This window comes from Cervus canadensis, chromosome 25 (genome assembly GCF_019320065.1).
Source record: "Cervus canadensis isolate Bull #8, Minnesota chromosome 25, ASM1932006v1, whole genome shotgun sequence".
NCBI classification, from domain to species: Eukaryota; Metazoa; Chordata; class Mammalia; order Artiodactyla; family Cervidae; genus Cervus; species Cervus canadensis.
Genome location: NC_057410.1, coordinates 40,186,344 through 40,208,105, shown reverse-complemented (window position 1 = coordinate 40,208,105; position 21,762 = coordinate 40,186,344). Strand labels below are relative to the sequence as shown.

General features: G+C 34.9%; 1 protein-coding gene across 1 annotated transcript in view; it reads left to right on the top strand.

Annotated features, from left to right (window-relative positions):
• The first annotated feature begins 254 nt into the window (after positions 1 to 254).
• LRRIQ1 (leucine rich repeats and IQ motif containing 1) overlaps positions 255 to 21,762 on the top strand; it is a 183,989-nt gene continuing 162,481 nt past the window's right edge. Inside the window, exons 1-7 of the mRNA XM_043446604.1 lie at positions 255 to 398; positions 1,946 to 2,057; positions 5,623 to 5,714; positions 6,895 to 7,012; positions 7,769 to 7,992; positions 12,110 to 12,184; positions 16,062 to 17,693. Coding sequence (XP_043302539.1) covers positions 255 to 398; positions 1,946 to 2,057; positions 5,623 to 5,714; positions 6,895 to 7,012; positions 7,769 to 7,992; positions 12,110 to 12,184; positions 16,062 to 17,693 — 2,397 coding nt within the window. The remainder of the gene's footprint in view (positions 399 to 1,945; positions 2,058 to 5,622; positions 5,715 to 6,894; positions 7,013 to 7,768; positions 7,993 to 12,109; positions 12,185 to 16,061; positions 17,694 to 21,762) is intronic.

Sequence of the window (21,762 nt, the reverse complement as noted above, 5' to 3'; positions counted from 1 at the left end):
ATTTAAAGAGAATTATCATTAGATTTGATCATTTTGTAGTTAAACACTAAAGAAATAATGGATGAAAATAGGGAGAAAGCAATTATCTTTGATGTATAGTATAGGCATAATAAGGTGTGATAAAACTTTGTTAAACTAAAGCATTTTTACATAGAACGTGTTGGATTGGTGTGGCATATTAAAGAACCTATAGTTTTTACTAGCATTTAGCCTCTTCAGTTTTCTCTAAATGGTTCTATGTTTTATTATGAAGGATGATGGAAGGCAATGATGATGATGATATAAAGCTCAGAGAAGAAATAGAGGCTGAATTGGATAAAATCAGCATTTCTTCCTTGGAAAAATATGATTTTGATAGTGATTCAAAATCAGAAACCCAGAGTGGTAACAGTGATCCAGTAAGTTTTGTGTTGTGCTTTTGAGACTTTCAACTGAAGGAAGCTCTGTTAGGAGAAATACTACTTTTCTCAGTGTGTTTTGAATACTCCTCTCAATTTTTTCCCCTTAGGGTGACCTTTAAACAATGCATATTAGTAGATATTTACATATAAAAACTATATTGAGAAATTACCTATAATTTCATGTGTGTACATGTGCATTTTTTCACAAAATTGAGATTTTACTATTCATATAATTATGCATGTGTATATATACATATATGTTGTTGTTTAGCTATAAGTCATGTCCAACTATTTTGTGATGCCATGGACTGCAGACTGTTCTGTCCATGGGATTTCCCAGGCAAGAATACTGGAGTGGGTTGCCTTTTCCCTCTCCAGGGGATCTTCCCAACCCAGGGATTGAACCCATGTCTCCTGCATTGGCAGGTGGATTCTTTACCGCCCAGCTAAGGGAAAGTGGAAGTGAAAGTCACACAGTCGTGTCAGACTTTTTGTGACTCCATGGACTATACAGTCCATGAAATTCTCCAGGCCAGAGTACTGGAGTGGGTAGCCATTCCCTTCTCCAGGGGATCTTTGCAACCCAGGGATCGAACCCAGGTCTTTTGCACTCCAAGCAGATTCTCTACCAGCTGAGCCTGGGAAGACACACATATGTATTAGTATCCTGCTTTTTTTACTTAATCATGAGTATATTGTTATATGTTTAGATATGCATAAAAATCAAAATGTATGTGAAATCTTTCGACCAAAGAAATAGTTACATTTTTTTGAAAACAAATGTATATTCATTTGTGTATTTCCTCCAGTGTTTATATACCTAGAAAATTTATTCATGGATTCATTCTTTTATATCAAAATTCTTAATTCAATGGAAACTTATTTTCAGCTATATTATAAAAAGTAAGTCTAATTAAAATTTCCTTGCAATATTTAGCAAATATGCCTGGTGTCATTTGTGGAATAATCTACCTTTTCTCAATTGACTTGTCATATCTGCTGTATATACTTAGTTGTTATATACCTATCTATCCAGGGTTATCTATTCTTTTCCATTATTCTGTTAATTTTTGCCCTATTCTGGTTTTATATTTTTAAATATAAAACGGGTCAAATTCCTTCAGTAGCTTTGCTGCATCATATCTTTTCAACTAAGCTTTTTTCCCCCAAGAAAACACATTTGTCAAGTTTCTTGAAATAATTATACTTTGATTTTTAATTAGGATTGCAATAACTTACATAATACTTCAGGAAAAAATAATGTTTTATTGTGTCTTTTTATCCGTAGCTAACTTAAGTAAGACTGAAATTCTGAAATTATTCATTTGAGGATGAGTTCCAACAGAATCGTGGATGCAATTTATAGCCATCTGAACATGAAAAGCAAATTTTAACCAAATGTGTTTGTTTGGACTATGCTTTTTATATGAAGTTCTTTTACCTCATTCACCCATTTTAGTCAAAATTTTGGCATTTCAGAACAAATTTTGATGCGTAGTTTTAGTAAATAATTTTACAGTTCCTTTTATTCTTCACATTTTTAGGATTCGGATGAGCTTCCTGAGTCTGTTCTTCACTGTATTAACATCATAAAGAATAAGAGTAAAACTGCTGAAGAGCTCATTCTTCAGGACTTGGAGGATACTGATGTTTTAAGTAAGTACAGTTTTCATCTGCTTGGTAGATAAGTTTTCTGTAAGTATGAATAATTTATAATTTAGAAAATTAAACTGCTTGAAGTTATTTATTCTCATATACAGGTGTGTGCATTTATCTCTAATAAAATCTCTATATTATATTGGTCTGTTCAAGTTAGTTCACAGGTCTGTTTTAATTACTACCTTCCTTATATCTCCAATAAATACTAGTCACTAATAATTTGTTTTACTAGTCCTAATTAAAGCCAGACATTCTGTTACTTTATGTCAAAGGAACCCAAGTGTGGGACTGTTTTAGAATTATCAGTTTATATGTATTTTTGGAGAAAAATATAATTTATATAAAAGCCTCACAACCTTTATTGCCTCAACTGAGCAAATTTACATCTTGCAATTATTGTAAGAATAATAGAATGAACAAAGATTTAACTAGAAGTGTAATCCTAGCTTAGATTATAATGAAAAATGGCAACGATTAAAATGTTCAAATGTGTCTAACAATATACTCTTTTAAAAAAATGAAGGACAATTTTAATAACATAAGTTTTATGGTATACTGTAAAAGTTATTATGAAATTCAGTGTCATTTATGCTTATATTGGTGTAAATTATGTGGATATTCACAGATGTTTATACCAAAAATATTAGTGTGTGAGAGGATCTGTTGTAGCCATTGAGGATACAGCAGAGAATAAAACAGGCAAAGATCTTGCTCTGTTATCCTAATGTTCCCATGTTGGGAGACAGATAATAAGTAAACACATAATATTTCAATAATGATCATTCTGTGAAGGGAGGATTTCAAGATAAGGGGATTAAAAAAAAGATAAGGGGGTAGAGATTGAATTTTGCTATTTTAGATATGTGAAGTCAGGGGAGGCATCTCTGAGGAAGTGGTATTTAAGTAGTGACTGAAATGAGATTAAGCCACATGGGATGTACTGGTGAAGAAGTGAGTCACGTAGCTGTCTAGAGAGCTGGTGTTCCAGAAGGAGGGAATTGCAAAGGCCATGCTCACTCAGTGGGCTTAATGTGTTCAGAGAATAGTCAGCCTTTGTGGTTATAGCCAGGCAAAGAATGAGTCAGATGTGCAGGGCTCTTATAAATCCAAAGTGTGGACGTTGGGCTCTGCTCTGAGTATATTCAGGTTTTTCAGAAGGGAGTGACAGTGTGAGGTATTTTGAGGCGGTCATTCTGGGAGCTGTGCAGTGAAGATGCCTTGAGGTGGCAAGAGTCTAAAGCCTATTACAGTAGCATGGTTAGAGATGGTAGTTTAAACACAAATGGTGAAAAATGGTCATATTCTAGGAAACATTTTTAAGTGGGAAGAACCAAAAATATTTATTGATGGATTGATGTGAAAGGAAAAGAGGAAACTGGCTCTGAGATTTTTGTTCCGAGTACCTGTGTGAAAGAATACGTAAAGACTTCTTCAATGCGGACCCTTTAGATTTTAGCAGTGATCATTGTCAAGTTATCATGGATTGTAGAAGTTTGCTTATTTATGTTTACTAAGGTTTTTAAAATGAAAATTTATTTTAAATATATTGGCAAGTATAGAGCTTGATTATGTAAAAATCAACAGAAATATAAAAAAATTAGTTTCATGAAAGATTATAGGAACTAAAGTCATAGCAGTGTTTTAGAAAGTTATAAGGTCTCATGTGTATAGCTCTAACAAATAGGTTTGCTAGTCTCAATGAATAGACTAATTTTCCAAGAAAATTCAAATTATCAAAACTGCTTGAAAAATCAGAAAACATGCTTAAATCAGCAATTTGGCAAGAAGATAGAAAGAGATTTCTTCTCAAATGTAGTAGGAACTAGGGATAATTTTGTAATTGAATTGTTCCAATTATCAAGGAGCAGAAAATCTGCAGATTATATTTCATTTATTAAAAACTGCACATTTTAGATACAAAACGGTGCAAGCATAGCATACACATACATAAGAGAAGCTAGAGGCTAATTTTATTTGTAAATATGGATGTATTGATGAAGGCTGTCAGTTGTATGCAAAAACTATTTTAGTTACTTTAAGCAGTAAGGTTTGGGGGGTGTTTGTGTAAAACAGTGTGTTGTTATCTTTGTATAGTTCTACAGGTTCACTGGGCTTTTTGCCAGGTAGTTCTTGCTTGGATTTCTTACACATTTACAATCAGATGTTTAGGGTCACAGTCATCTGAAGTCTTTACTGGACTGGAATTCTAAGATGGCTCACCGACATGGCTTGCAATTGATGCAGTTTGTTGGCTGGGAATTCATTTGGGGCCGTCAGCTGGAGGAGGCACCTACATGTGGTCTCTCTCTGTAGCTTGCATGGCACTGGATTTTGAGAAAGAGTATGTCATGAATAAATTGTTAAGAGACTAAGGTGGTACCTTGTAAAGCTTCATATGACATTCTCCAAAGTCATGCAACATCTTTACTACATCCTGATGGTTACACAGGGTCAGCACAGATTCTGTGCCGGAGGGGACAACACAGGGTATGCATACCAGGAAGTGTAGAAGTAACATCTTTGGAGGCTATTAATAGTTATTACAATAAATCACAGAATTCTTAATAGAACTGAAAAGATCAGATTCTATGTTGAATAGCTAAAGTGTAGGGAAAAATACACACATGTGCACTGTGGAACTGTGCTGTAGCAAGAGCTGCTGATAAAATGAAGAAATTCAGAGATATTAATCCTCTTCTATACACTCCTATCTCCAACCCAAAGCTCCCTCTATCATAGTCTGAGCCAGAAAAATGAAAGTATCTCTCTCTGCCTTTCTTCACACGTAATATTTTTATGAAAATAAAGACTTGCCACAAATATATCAATTGGCAGAATCTAAATCATCCTCAGAAACATACCTTCAAAGGAATCTGGAGAATGTTGTTTTTTGCTTTTCAGCTTCTCACATAGGAAAACATGCTAGAGAGACTGAATGGGTGTTGAAAAAGAAAATCTGTAATACTGGTCAAAATACTTGTGAATGGTCAGTTAATTCGCAGAATGGTCATCTGTAAAAAATACTTTACAACCAAGGAATAAAACAAGCTAATTGAACAAGAAAAAGAAACATAACTACCTCTCCACAGATGATAAAAAGACACTAAAATTCAACAAAACCTCACAAAATTGGGAATGAAAGTTTCTTTCATGGACATGTTAGTCATTATAATGTTTTAAATTAAGACTTTTATTAAAGCATTTTCAGTATCTTGTGCAAGATTATGTTGTTTATGGCAGATAGACTTGAACCTTTGTTGATTTCTAGTCAAGGTGTTATTGTGATCTTAAACACAGCATTATTCTATATACATGAAAAGTGAACTTCAGTTCTAGAATATGAAAGGTGATAAGAATGCTCTAAAAATCTGTTGCTTTTATTTTTGAATAAAGATTACAGATTTCCTTTGTTCTTGGTTCTTCAGTATTTTTCTATTGCTTTGTTCAAGACTATTCTATGATAAGGAATTTAAGATTAAAGGATGATAAAATAGTTTGGGATTTTAACATGTTGTGTCTTGCTTTAATATTTAAAAATGTTATCACTTTTTTCTCTTTATAGGCTGTGGTTATGGAGGAGTTTCTAATAATCATATGCATTTAAGGACAGAATTACCAACTGAATGTAAAGGAAATCCGGAACAGTTAATAAAGGTATATGTTGTCTGAAAGTGCTCAATATTATAGTTAGAAATTTTCCTTTTCATCTCACATAGGATTTAAAGTTCACTGTCTTAAAAATTAAATTTTTAAGCAAATAATTTTTGGTTTTATTTTCTCTTCTGACATAGAATATAAAACAATGCGAATTACAGTCTTTAAAATATTAGAAATGGTGATTTGAACCAGCAGTACTTGGAAATATAATGTAAATAAGATCAGCATAACTATATTGGATGGTATTTTTTACCTAAAAAATCCAAGGAAACAGTGACGTATACTCTAATATTGTTACCTTGCTTAAGAATGTAGTATGATTCAGTGGAGTTTTTAAATACCCTGTAGAAGCTTTAAATGTAGAATGTCTTCTTTTTTTTTTTTTAAGGTAAAATAAAAACATCTGTAAAGAAGTGAGAGTAAAGGAAAGCCTAGAATTTGGGGGTAAAACTCCTGGAAATGTATTTCAGAGAAGGTCTCTTCCACTGACTCAGCATCTTGTTCATTTTTATTACTCATTTTACATAACTCTAATTTTACCTAACTGTATTCTTGCTCTTTATGAGGTTGGCAGAATTTGAAAGTTACTTGTGTGTAAGTTTCTTACTCTATTTTTTTGGTAACACTCAGTCCTGATACATTAATTTTGAATTATATGGCTACTTCATTGAGATAGATATCCTGTACCTTTCAAGCTGGAGTGTGGTGGAAGTCTAATTATGGAAAAGTATGAATCAAAATTATAACTTGTATATATTTCAAGGTAAATTAGAAAAAAATCTGTTTTTAAAACATATTGAATATATTAGCAATTTGTGTATATGTGCAATTGCGGAAGAAAAAAAAATAAACAGGTATTAGGAGGAAAGCACATATTAATAGAAACATTTGGATATGAGTGTCAAGCAGGTTAATTCTGAATATTGTAAGTAAATATTAGAAAGTTATTAGAATTCTGAAATACATAAGGAGGGTAGAATACAATTTGCTTCCCTGGGAAAAGCATTTTTCTCCACCATAAAAGAATAATTTTCAATGTGCTGTAGAATTGTATTTGAAAGCAATTTGAAGCAAATAATTTTCTAGATATGTGTGTGTAAATACTTAATGTTTTATTGAAATGACAACTTTACTCTGCTTTTTTCTTTAATCATTGGTACTTTCTTTAACCTCTTAGATGTTATCAGAAATAGAAAAAGAAGAATTTCTAAGAAATAAAACTCGTTGTGGCAGTCCCGATTTGGTTCTGGAGCCTGACCTTTGTGATTTGCCGGTGGATGAACATGTTTTGCAAGGTGGATGAACATGTTTTGCTTGATGATACTTTTGATTATTTTATTGTGATTCACTTTAATTATCTAAAAACCTTAAACAGTTTTCTTTTGCCATTTAGAAGAAAATAATCATGGTATTTGAAAAATGCTGTACACTTACTATGGTTATTTAATTACATGTTTCATAGTTTTTTTTTTATGACTCCTAAATTAACTTTATTGTGGCTCAGCTAGTAAAGAATCCGTCTGCGATGCGGGAGACCTGGGTTCAATCCCTGGGTTGGGAAGATCCCCTGGAGGAGGGAAAGGCTACCCACTCCAGTATTCTGGCCTAGAGAATTCCATGGACTGTATAGTCCATGGGGTCACAAAGAGTCCGACATGACTGAGCGACTTTCACTTTCAATTTAACTTTATGTAAGTATATTTGAAAATTTTCCACATGTAGAGCTGACTGCAATAGATGTACCCAGACCTGCATTTTTTAAGTGTCTCTTAGCTATGTTCCATATACGTCTCTTAACTACACACATGAATGCGTGCATGTGCACACACACACAGATACACACGCATAGTTTTCTGGGATAGTTTGACAAGTTATATGATTTCTTTATTGACTGCAATGGAGTTTACATGTATTTTGCACATTAGCACATTGTCGCTTTCACTTTAGGTAGTATATTGACATTATTTCTTTATTTTGAAATTGCTTTTAAATTTTATATTGGATCAGCTTTGACTGGTTTGATTTAAATTCTTTTCTCTTCATGAATACAGATGATGCTGATATAAATTTTGGATACTATGAAGTGGAAGAAAGATGTCGGCAGTCCTTTGAGGCTTGGCAAGACAAACAGAAAGAACTAGAAGACCAAGAGAAAGAAACTCTCAAAGTTCAGAGGGATAGAGAAGAAAAGCAGTTTCAAGAAGAAGAAGAAAAAAGACACTGTTGGATGAAACAATTTGAAGTTGAAAAGAAGAAATTAGAGAATATTCAGAAGGTAAGTTTTCTTATTTTTATTTTTGTTTTTCATACATTTTTTTGAATCAATAACTCCTTCTGAACAGTACTGATGTTTTGGATTATGGTGTGGCTCGAGCTCCATTCTATGGGTTTTAATTAGCCCTAATAATCAAAGTAGTTCACTGGGGATTAACAGTATTAATATGGACCCCTTGCTTATTTTCCGTGAAATTCGTTGTAATTTCAGGTACTGCTTTGGATTTTGAGATCCCCCAGAGTCTATAAAGTTTCAAAGACTGTCCTAAAAAAGCTTACATTTACAACATAAATTGTTGCTTTTCTATGCCCTTCTAATCATAGAAAAAGGCAACAGAATTTTCTCCATCACAGAATGTCCTTACTGTGTAGTCTTATATCTAGCAATTATGTAAAACATATTTGGTTACAGTGGTTCAGGCATGCAGGTCATAGTTGTGCTGCATTCCCATAAATGAGCTAATTTCTGGGACTAGAACATTTTTGGTATAAGGGAGTTTTGTGTTTTCCTTTCTGTTTTCTCCCAGCTGCTCCTCAGGTAGTCCACATCCTCAGGCCACGGCAGTGGCATCTTGAGAAACTGGTGGATTTCTGGGACTCACCTGTGGACCATCAGGATCCTTAGACTGTATGGATAACAGGCAGGACTTACAATCCGTTTTGCATTACTAAAGTTAACTTACGTATTACTCCCAACTTACTAGTTTTGAGTCTTCTGTTAGCATGTTGTCACGTAGGCAGTTCAGGGTATCCTAGCCTCCCATGCTGAGTACATTGCATTTCTGAATTATGTAGAAAGTAAATACATTAAAAACAATGATAATATTGCAGAACCAGCTTGTCCATGACTTTTACTAATATTTAAGCTACAAATCTTTAGCTTCGTTTTAGTCCATATTTTCCTTTCCACAGACTAGATTAGTTATTTTCAAAAGTCAGAAGCTTTTTTTTTTTTCCCATTCCTGAATAGAAATTAATATAATGTAGATTATTGGAGTAGTGTTTCCTAGCTTGTGGTAAAATGTATCACTGATATTGATTGTTAGTGATATTTTCTTAAAAACGGCTGATTTTTAAATTCTTTTTTCATTGCCATTTTTATTTTGTTTTGTAACAATTTTCTGACTACTTCAAGGGCAAAACTTTCAGCTATATGCTTGATGTTACAAAAGAAATTTAACTCCAGGGCCTTACCCTTAAAGAATTATAACTTAGTTTTTGAAAGCAATTTGTACTTAATCATAAATTTATGATTTAAAAATATATATGACATTAGTAGATTTAATGAGTTTCTAAATGTGTGCTTCATTTTACCTTGGAGCGTCAAAGTTTTCCACTGGGACCATTCCATAATTTTATAATGATGGCTTCTAAATAGGTAATTTATATATTCAGTAATTCTCACCTGTGTTTTTGTTAGCTTCTTCCATTTTCTAAAACTGCTGTTATAAATTTCTTTCCTTAAGAGTTCTACCCAGCTCCTTCTTCCTTGTTATTAGTAAATGATCACATTTTTGCATCAATTACGAACTTCTTTTTCTTTCTAATCCCACATCTAGTTAGCGTTAATCTTTGTGGTCACCTTTTTAGCTTTATTTTTTGCCCTTGTTCTTATCTCAGTAAGAGAGGCTTTTTCTACCAAAGGCCAGCTTTTCATTCTTTGCTCTATTACTCTCACTTTTTTCATATATGTTAAAATAGTCATGCAACTTTCTCCTTTCTTATTGCTTATACTCATGTTCAGTTTTCTCCTGTCCTGGAAACAAAAGAAAACAGAAAACTCATGAGATCACTGTTGTTTAAATATCTTTCTTTAGCTGCTCTTTAGCTTTACTTATCATAGATAGGCTTCTTAAGAAGTAATTATTTGTGCTCAATCCATTTCCTCATCTTTCATTCAAACCTAAACCTACTAGGTGTCTTCTACGTCCATCCCAGTGAATTAAACTGCTTTTGACAAAAAAAAAAAAAAAAAGTTGGCTTCTAAACTGACTTTGACAAAAATACAATGACTTCTAGAACCACACTCACACATCCTAGTGAAGTCACTAGTAGTGTCCAGCTCTTTGCGACCACGTGGACTGTAGCCTATCAGGGCTCCTCCATCCATGGGATTTTCCAGGCAAGAGTACTGGAGTGGGTTGCCATTTCCTTCTCCAAAGGATCTTCCCAACCCAGGGATTAAACCCAGGTCTCCCGCATTGCAGGGAGATGCTCTACTGTCTGAGCCACCAGTCAGTATTTATTTTTGCCTCTTTTCCTTTTTGTGCCAGTAAAAACCAGTTGACCATTTCATTTCCCCTTTACTTGTGTGGGACCATACTACCTTGATTGTCGTCTTACATGTTTGGCCATTTTTCCTTGGTATCTGTTTTTAGGTTAATTTTTTTCTCCTTCTCCCTGAATGGGTCCTACCCCGGATTCCATCTTTTGTTCTTTCTTTTCTTATTCCATGTACTTTCTCTCTTGATAGTCTCAAACACAGCAATGGCTGTTCAGAACCAAATCTATAGTTATAAAAATAAAGTGAACTACGTAACTATCCCATACTCAGAACTTAATGGATCTAAAACTGAATACATTGTCTTTCTGAGTCGTGCTCCGCCTCTGGTATTCGTGAGTCGTTATTTTGATGAGCTATGCTCTCATCATAGACTAAGCTAAAAAGCTGAGTACCATTTTTGACTCTTCTCTCTCTTTTATGATCCTATCCTTCTAATAGTTACATTATCCACTGTCTCATCCATATGTCTACTACTGCCCCATCGTTCAGGATGTCCTAATGTGTAGCTTGGAATATTTACTGTACTCTCTAATTGACCTTCCTAATTTTCTTCTTGTGTTCTGGAAACTCATGCAAGGTAGTGCAGTCAGAAGGATAATTATTTTCCAAAAAATGTTATTTCCATGCTTAAATGCCATCAAAATTTCCCACAGCTCGTATGAGATAGTTTCCAAAGAACGTTCCCCACTTCCTCTGATTGAGTCAGTTGGCAGTTGGTGGCAGTTTCACATTTGCATTGTGTTTGCATCTCTTCTGACTCCTGTGACCGCATCTGTAGAAGGCCCTCACTGATTCTCTCATGGATTTCTGTAATACCTACTTCACTGGTCTCCTTACTGTTTCCTTGCCTTACTCTCTTATTAAATGCGGTGGTTTAGTTGCTAAGTCATGTCCAACTCCTGTGTCGCCGTAGACTATAGCCCGCCAGGCTCCTCTGTCCATGGGATCATCCAGGCAAGAGTACTGGAGTGAGTTGCCATTTCCTTCTCCAGGGGATCTTCCCTCCCACGGATCAAACCAAGGTCTCCTGCATTGCAGGCATATTCTTTACTGACAGCTATCAAATGTAAACTTATAACTTTCCTAAAACTGAGTTGTAATCATTTTCCTAGTTCAAAAACTTTTTAATAAATGCCTCAAATGTTTATATAATCTCTTAAAAGCCGAGTCATTTCAAAAACATCTTTTGTATGAAACTTTGATAATCCTCTAATTATTACAACTCTTCCTACTGTAATCCTTATAGTTCTTATCTTGTGATTAACTTATTTTGCTAAATTTGGGATAATGTGTGAACATATGATAGCATTTTAGAATTACTAAAGGTAAAGTTTTTGAGGAAGGGGATTATATTTTACTGATCTTTGTTTATTTTTCAGAGCCTTAACAAAATAGATGCTAATAATGAGTTAATGAAAGAAAACAATTACCCTCTGAGATGATTTTTTATGTGAATTAAATGAAATAGTATGGCGAGGAAAAAAACCCTGTAATGCAAAACCCATCTTAACATACATTATCATTTGTTATTTTTGTATTATCCAGAAGTATTTCTAGCTAGTGCATCTTATTATGTGATTAAATATACTCAAATTAATAAGACAGCTTTCCAAGATTACAGATATCTTCATGTGCTAATGGGAAACCTAGGTATCATTTTATGATATTTTAAGTTTGGGATTAAAGTTGTTATTCCAGTGCTAATAACTGGGGGCCATTGGGTGAGTTTTTATCTTTAACCATTGTTTACTAATATATGTTGTAACAGTCATACAGAATAAACATAATATTTTTGATATTTGAATATCATATTTCAATATTATCATATGTTCAGCAAGAACAGGACAAGATGAATGATGAACTTCATAAAGAGGAGAAAATATGGAAGGAGAGATTTCAACAGCACGCGGTATGTATGTATTGTTTGTAAGCAGCAGAGTAGTCATTCTCCATTTGAAATAAATTACTATGCTTGGAGTGAGTATTTTAAAATAGTATTGCCTAGTTGGTATAGTATTTAATTTACTCAAGTTTTACCAATACTTAGTCACTAGAAACTCTCCTTGAAATGAAATATCCTGACAAGGAAGCTAAACTGGTTCAATTAGTGAGCATGTCTGTGTTAAACTGTAAATGTAAAATTTCTTCCAAGGTTTGAGGAAACATACTATTACGTTTGAGGAAACATACTATTATTTCACTATGATTGAGGATTGTTATGAAAGGTTACTACATTTCTTTAATGCAACTAACTGAATGTATTAAGTATCCCTTTAGGTTTAGGATGACACGTTTATTAAATTTTAACTAATTTACACTGCAGTTTTTATATAAGATTATTTTAAGTAATTGCAAGTAAAAAATAGACAAAAATATTTCATTTCTTAGTATTTTTCCAAGTCTTTTTGAAGTTTATATAAACACATTCCTGAAAAAGTAAGCATATCCTCTCCATCTCTAAATAAAAAAGTTGGTTAGGCATGTGAAGACAGAGATTCAATATGAATGACAAGAAAAAAAAAGACAATAGTGAGTCACAGGTAATCCAAATGTTGGAGTTAGGAGAGCCATTAAATTCCCATAATTATACAGTAGCAAAATAAACAGGAGATAGGAAAAGAAAATTAGAATCTTTAATGTAATACCAAGTATATATTCTTCCCCTGGAGGAGGGCTTGGCAGCTCTCTCCAGTATTCTTTTCTGGAGAATTCCACGGACCAAGGAGCCTGGCGGGCTACAGTCTGCTGCTGCTGCTGCTAAGTCGCTTCAGTCGTGTCTGACTCTATGGGACCCCAAAGACGGCAGCCCACCAGGCTCCCCCGTCCATGGGATTCTCCAGGCAAGAACACTGGAGTGGGTTGCCATGTCCTTCTCCAATGCATGAAAGTAAAAAGTGAAAGTGAAGTCGCTCAGTCGTGTCCTACTCTTCACGACCCCATGGACAGCAGCCTTTCAGGCTCCATCCATGGGATTTTCCAGGCAAGAGGACTGGAGTGGGCTGCCATTGCCTTCTCCGGGGCTACAGTCTACAGGGTCATAAAGGGTTGGACATGACGGAAGCAACTTAGCACAACACAGCAGCACTATATATTCTAGAGTTGAATAGTTCAGTGTAAAAAAGTAAAATTTCAGTGGATAAATTTAACATTAGATTTGGCAAAACAGGTGAGAACATTATTGACGCTAAAGGGAAGTCAATAGGAAATGCCCAAATGTAACTGCAGAGAGGACAAAAATGGGAAAAACAGAAAAGAGAACAAGAAATATGTGATACATAATGAAAATATTAAAATATTATAAAATATCATTAATAGTAATTTGGAAGGCAAGGAGAGAATGGGGCAGAACCTGTGGGTAAAGAGATAATAGTTGGAAAGGTTTCAGATTGTTTTAGAAAATTCAACTCGAACATTTAAGGGTGAGTAAAGATCCCCAAGTTGAATCAATCCAAAGAAAATCACACCTGGGGATTGAATAGTATAGCTATTACAATTCAAGATAAGGAGGGAAAATCTTAAAATCAGCCAAGGAAAAAGCTCATTACCCAAAAAGGAGCAACAGTAAATGGACAGCTGATGTTCGTCCTTACATGACATGACGGAAAGACGACAGAATAAAAAACGTAAGTGCTAGGTGGTAAGGGTTTATTTGATCATTGTCGTTGTACAGTCAGTGGCTCAGTCATGTCCAACTCTTTGCGATCCCCTGGACTTCAGCACGCAAGACTTCCCTCTCCTTTGCTATCTCTCTGAGCTTGCTCAAACTCATGTCCATTGGGTCGATGATGCCATCTGACCATCTCATCCTCTGTCGTCCCCTTTTCCTCCTGCCCTCAATCTTTCCCAGCATCACGGTCTTTTCCAGTGAGTCGGCTCTTCATGTCAGGTGGCCAAAGTCTTGGAGCTTCAGCTTCAATATCAGTCCTTATTTAGGGTTGATTTCCTTTGGGATGGACTGGATTGATCTCCTTGCTCTCTTTGATTAGTGTTCTTTGAATCCTGTCTTTCTCTGCTTTCTGGACTTAGTTTTCCTTTCTTGGAGTATACAGCTAAACACTTGTCAAAAGTTTACTTTTGGACAGGAAATTTTCTGTGTTTGCACAATTGAAAATGTTTTTATTTTGCTTTTAAAACTGAATGATTAGTTTTCTTGGATGCAGAATGGAGGTTTATTACAATTTAGTTTTAGCGATTTAAAGATGTAACTCCATTGCATGTTTATTTTTGCACATGCTATCTCTGGGCTTCCCCTGTGGCTCAGCTGGTAAAGACTCCACCTGCAACGTGGGAGACCTGGGTTCAATCCTGGGTTGAGCAGATCCTCTGGAGGAGGCCTTGGCAACCCACTCCAGTATTCTTACCTGGAGAATCCCCAAGCACAGAGGAACCTGGTGGGCTACAGTCCATGGCGTCTCAAGAATCAGACATGACTGAGCGACAAAGCATGCACAAAGCTCATGCCGTCTTTGATGGCAAATCTGTTGCTCATTTATTAAGTTCTTTTGAAGCTTTAAGATTTTTCACTCTTTGCATTCATCTGCACATATTTGCTGGTTTTCTACTGTGTGCCAGGTAGTTACCTCTCTGTGATTACTCAGGATACAGCAGTGAATAAAACAGAAATAATCCTTGCCTTCATAGAGCTTATATTCCTTAGTGTTCTGAAATATTGTTAGTGTTTACTATACGAGCCATCATTTTGTGTGTGTGTGTGAAATTGACTCATCTCAAGGCCTTTGTTTTTGGTTTAGAAATCATTTTTCTCTGATTCTCTTCTTTTCAGTTTTCCTCATTTTTTTATTTTGGAACTCCTGTTAGTCATATGTTGAAGTTTCTGTGTTTATCGCCTTTACACCTGAACTTCATATATTTCATAACTTTGTGTTTTGTGTATTATTTTGGGAAACAGCTAGTTTTGAAGTTTTGTTTAGGCATTTAGCTGCTCAACCATTTTATCTTGATTTTTTTTGTTTGTTTGTTTGAGTGAGTCATATATTTTTATTTGGGCACTTGCATTTCATTTTTTATGTGAGATTCTTATTTAAACATTTCTTTCTTAAAAATATCTTTAACTTTTAATTAAATAGTTTTCTCAGAAGTTGGACCTTCCTTTTGCTTATTGAAGCATTTTTGTTACTTCACATCATTTGTGTTAGTTTTTCTAAATATTTGCCCGATTTTGTTGACCTGTTTTCTTTTGTTTTAGGACTTTAGTGACAATGATATTTTCACCCAACTCTGGATTACCTCACTTAGTGCTTTATGGGCTTATCAGCTGTCCTGCTGGACAGGATAAGAAATGTAACTAGGCTTATATGTATCTACTACCTCACCTTCCTTATACTATAACTTAAAAATCATTCCCTGTTTCTGCATTCCCTGTGCTGCTAGCTCTAGGGGTCTCTTTTATCAGAAAGAACACCTGTCTCATGAAGTTTGAAGTCCTTTTCTCCTACACAAATTTTAGCTTTTGGCTTTTCTTGCCTTTTCTCTGTGTCATTCTGACTGCATATGCTTTCTATCATCAAAGAATTCTTCAATTCCCCAATTTCAAGTACAGTCATAATATTAGAGTATCAGCTTACTAAATTGATAGAAGCTCCTAAATATTTAAAAAAATCAATATGCCCTTTTCAATAAATTACTTTAGTTCCTCTAAGTAAATTTTCTATTGACTTTATTATGATTTCAGTTCAGTATTTGTTTTAATCTAAATTTCATATGATGCTTTAGTAATATTTCACATTTAGCTTATGCTGACTACTATATATCTTACTTTATTTTAGGAATTTATTAGAAACTTACATTTACAAATGGAAGAAGAAAGAACAAAATTTAAAGACCTACAGGAAAAAGAAAAAATGCGTTTGTTAAAACTACAGCATAATGCAGCTGTAAAAATTCAAGCTAAATATAAAGCATTTGTGGCCTACCAAAAATATGGCCCAATCATAAAGGGACAAATAGAAAGTAAGAAAAAGAAAGCACAAGAGTGGAAGGAAAAGGAAGCAAAAATACGACAGATAGAAGAAGAAAAACGGAAACGATTAGAGGAGGAACAAAGAATAGAAGAAGAGATAGAAAAGCAGATGCAAGAGGGAAGGAAAAGGAGAGAAAAAGAATATATGGGGAAAAAGAACATCCTGAGACAAGAAAGGGAACAACTACTAAAGATGGAAAAATTGATACTGAGAGAAGCTGCAAAAAAACAGCTAATAATAAGTAGAGCATTAAAGAAGGGAGAATATAATGCCAAACATGTGACCATTGAGGATACATCAAAGAATAAGGATGATGGAGCCAAAAGGCGAGGGGGTGGAAAGTTAAAAATGTGGGAAGACGCTTCCCCTTGGTTAGCTGAAGAGTCAGATAAGAGGAAGAATGTAGATAGACAGCTTGTGTTGAAAGAATCAGTACAAGTGCAATTAAAAGAATCTATGTCAAGCCAGGCAATTTTGGCAGTATTTAAAGTGGAAGAAAAAAATGAAAACCCAGCAGCACAATGTTCACAAGAATTGGTCAAGCAAAAAAAGAATTATGAAAACATAGATCAAAAAAATAAATTGGAAAACCTGCATCTAAAAGAAAATGTCAAAGAACAGTTTCAACTGCAAGAATTACAGTTTCAAGTACAAAATGAGGAAGTCTTGAAACCTTCCATAAATGAGACTATGAGACAAGAAACCCAAATAATATTAGGAAATAATCAAGAAATCGATGAAGTAAAAGACAATGAATCACAGAAAATAATTGATGATAACCAAGACAATAAGATGCAAAAAGTAGAAAAAGAAATATCAGGACAGTTTGGAACATTGTATGAAGAAAATAATATAAAGGAAATTTCAGTGATTTCAATGAAACAAAACCCAGTACCACTGAAATTAGAAAAATCTGAAGATATAGGGGAAAATACATTACTACAAGAAGAAGAAATTGATTTAAAATCTAAAGAGGCAGAGGAGAACCCAAAAGGCAGTGCTCTGAATAGTGACTTGGTTTTTAACACTAATGATGCTGTGATAAATGTAGAAGGCAAAATAAGCAAGCAAAATTATATTGTAGATGCTCCTTGTGAAGATTTGGGTGGCTATAATGCAAAAAACAATTTGGTTTTTAAAGAAGTAAACTCTCTTAAGTCTCAGATTCAAGAAATTCCAGAAGAATGTCATGAAAATACAGCTGAATGTGAAAATAAAGTGGCCTGCTCTGTGCCAGAGCCAACACTTCTGTCTTCTATTGAAGAAAAGAGGCTAGCTTGGATAACATCATTTAAACCCTGGTTTGAAATTTTCAGGCAAAATCAACAGAAGAAAATTGTTAGAAGGAGGAGACTTATAAAATGCCCAGTCAACACGATGCCCCCTTTGAATACACTAGAAATTCTTCGGTGTGGTCCTTGGGATACTTTACAGCAGGTATTTTATAATACTTTTTACATACTGAATTTTAATTGGTTCTCTAAAATGTAACTTCAAAAATCTTTATATAAGACAAATTTTATTTTTAATCGAAGTATAGTTGATGTACGAAAGGTTACAGGTGTACAATATAGTAACTCATAATTTTCAAAAGTTATACTCCATTTATGGTTATTATAAGATGTTGTCTATATTCCCTGTATTGTACAACATATCCTTGTAGCTTACTTAATTACTTACTTACTTTCCCCTTCCCTCTCCCCACTGGTAACCACTAATTTGTTGTTTCTCGGACTCTGCTTTTTTTGAAATCCAAGAATTTTCTTAGTCAATGAAGTTACTAATGAAATACTTATCCTATTTGAGAGGAGTTGTACTTAAAAGAAATCCTCAATTAAAATTATTCAGTGCCTCTTCTTCAGTGAGGCACTATGAAGAGCTTTGATTTATATCTTGAAACCTATTTTCAAGGGGCCTATAGCCATTATTAGGCTACTAAGAATGGAGTCATCTGGGAAAGTAGAGTTGGTAGAGTAGGAAAATTGCAGCTTGTTACTCAGCTTGGAGCTCATTTGCTTTAGTCCTGGACCACAGCACCGCCTAGTGGCTCCCTTCGTAATTGAGTCACGTGCTGTATAAACATGGTACATATGTACGTGAAATTTAAAGTAGTTGTTACCAAATGCTACTAGTTTTCTATGCTTATGAAACATAGTTTCAATCAAAAATAAGACAGAAACTAACAGATGTGTAGAAAAACAGGAAAGATTAAATTCAATAAAGGATTTAAGATGAAAGATTTAAGGTTAAAATACACATGTTTAGGCCTTAAGCTCAAAACATATTTATAAAGTTTATTTGATTTCTTGATATAGGCAAGATACCTAGAAAAGGAAACACTAATGTTAATATGTATACATTGTTTTATTCATTCACTCAGCAAAGATTCATCTATCCCACATGATCAGTCCATATTTATTGTTAGATTAAAGGGACAGAAACAAACCCGTCTTTGCCCTTATGATTCTGATTTGGTAGGCAAAAAGGCAATAAATAAATAACATATTACTGTGGATTTTTATTTTTAATGTATCAAATGAGATCAGGGTTCTCATTTTCTTTCTGCCATTTACTGGCTATCTCACCTTGCTCTTTCTGAGCCTCAAGTTTTGTCTTCTGTAAACTGGGATGAGAAATACCTACTTTATAGGATTGTTGAGTTTTTAAATACTGTTTGTGAAGAATTTGGTCTTGGGCTTGTGTAACGTATATAATAGTCTTTGTCAAATGTGGGTCTCAAACATCTGAAGAGAAAGGCAACGGACTTATGATTAACCTATTTCATCAAATAAGTTAGAACATTGAAAATGCTGAATCATCTACTATATGGAATAGTATTCCAGAAGGATATGACTGAAGAGCAGTGATTATTGACAACTAACATTTTTTTTTTCCCTAGCAGAATGCTTTAACTAATTCATTTTTCTTTTGAGTATTTTGCTACTAATGGTAACTAGCCTTAAATAACAACTGCAAAAAAAGGGTATAGCTTAAGGATTTTTTTCTATGGCTTCACAATACGGCATGGATGATGATAACATTTTAGGGGCTGATTAACTTTTAGGTCAGAAGGTCTCACTTCATTCAAGGAAGACTGTAATTAAGTGGTGTTGTGATGATACATGACTTAGATGAAGTTTTATTCTCATTCATCTAAGCCACCAATCATACCTGATTTAGTCTCTTTGCAGCTGATTTTTTACATGATGTTATTTGTCTACGTTGAATAGATTTGAGGTTGTGGCACAATCACAAATTTGTTAACACAAAGCGTAACAGTCATTGCTTCTGTTACTTTGGGAATTATAGTTTACCATAGGTGAGTGACACTGCTTGGGTTGGATTTCTCAAGAGTAATTGAGAGTGAACTCTGTAAAAAATACATGGCTCTTTTAGGTCATTTTATTTATCAAAACTGCCCAGGATTTGGGGGAAATATAGATGATTAAGTAGAAAACTAATTTGTGATATTTTGTTAAGATGTAATGAATGAGTCTTAGGTTCTATGAGTCAGTTCATTTTTAAGTCATGAGAGACTGAAAATATTAGTTTTCCAAATATTTTTGTATTACCCTTTGGTAATATGGGAGCACAACTATGAATGTTATAAATATTTTAGTTTTGCCACAGGGCTAAGATAATGCATTTGTTCAGTTATTTGAGAAGCATTTAGTGACCATTCACTATGCCCTAGTTGCTCTTTTATCAGGCTGATCATACACTGATAAACACCTATGAATATTAATTCTATATTGACCTTAATTTTTAGAGCATAAAGCAGTTTTATTTCTGTGATTATTTTCATGCTTGTATCAAAATGATGGGACTCTCCATGTGGCTCAGTGGTAAAGAATCTGCCTGCCAATGCAGGAGATGTGGTTTCAGTCCCTGGGTCAGGAAGATCGCCAGGAGGAGGAATTGGCAACCCACTTCAGTTTTCTTGCCTGGGGAAATCCCATGGACAGAGAAGCCTGGGGGGCTATAGTCCATGGGGTCACAAAAGAGTCAGGCATGACTTAGCAGCTAAATAACAATCAAAATGATGAGTGTAAAAGTTTATTTGATCTCATATGTTTGGGAAAATCTAGAGTGCAACAGGAAATAAATTGCTGTATCATGTGGAAATTTTTAAAATTCAACCTAATTTATTTTTGGCACTGGGTCTTCGTTGCTGCACACGGGCTCTTCTCTCTTGCGGCGAGAAGGGGCTGCTCTCTGGTTGTGCGCAGGCCTCTCGTTGCGGTGGCTTCTCTTGCTTTGGAGCTTGGTCTCTAGGTGCACATGCTGAAGTAGTTGTGGTGTGTGGACTCAGTAGTTGCCACTTGTGGGGCTTAGTTGCCCCATGGCATGTGGGATCTTCCTGGACCAGGGATTGAACCAGTATCCCCTGCATTGCAGAGTGGATGCTGACCACTGGACCACCAGGGAAGTCCCAGAAAATTTTTAAATGTTCAGTACAAGGGAGGAGGAAATACCAAGAAATACTTCATATTCAGAAGTAGACACCATCAACAAGTACACTGCAGCAGAATCACTCCTATACTGCAGCTGGAGAGGCTGCTACATCATAACTAGAATTTAATTATGTTTATATGTTTGTAAAGTAATGTTCATAATCCTTCAAGCTAGGATTCAACAGTACGTGAACCGAGAACTTCCAGATGTTCAAGCTGGGTTTAGAAAAGGCAGAGGGACCAGAGATCAAATTGCCTAAATCCATTGGATCATCGAAAAAGCAAGAGAACTCTAGGAAAACATCTACTTCTGCTTCATTGACTATGCTAAAGCCTTTGACTGTGTGGACCACAACAAACTATGAAAAATTCTTCAAGAGATGGGAATACCAGGCCCCCTTACCTGCCTGCTGAGAAACCTGTATGCAGGTCAAGAAGCAACAGTTAGAACTGGACATGGAACAACAGACTGGTTTAAAATTGGGAAAGGAATACATCAAGACTGTATATTTCACCCTGCTTATTTAACTTCTATGCAGAGCACATCATGTGAAATGCCAAGCTGGATGAAGCACAAGCTGGAATCAAATTGCTGGGAGAAATATCAATAACCTCAGATATACAGATGACACCACCCTTATAGCAGAAAGTGAAGAGGAACTAGAGAGCCTCTTGATGAAGGTGGAAGAGGAGAGTGAAAAAGCTAGCTTAAAACTCAACATTCAAAAAACTAAGATAATGCCATCTGGTCCCATCACTTCATGGCAAATAGACGGGGAAACAATGGAAACAGTGACAGGCTTTATTTTCTTGGGCTCCAAAATCACTGCTGATGGTGACTGCAGCCATGAAATTAAAAGACTCTTGTTCCTTGGAAGAGAAGCTATGACAAATCTAGACAGAATTTTAAAAAGCAGACTCACCACTCTGCTGACAAAGGTCTGTCTAGTCAAAGCTCTGCTTTTTCCAGTAGTCATGTATGGATGTGAGAGTTGGACCATAAAGAAAGCTGAGCACTGAAGAATTGATGCTTTTGAGCTGTGGTGTTGAAG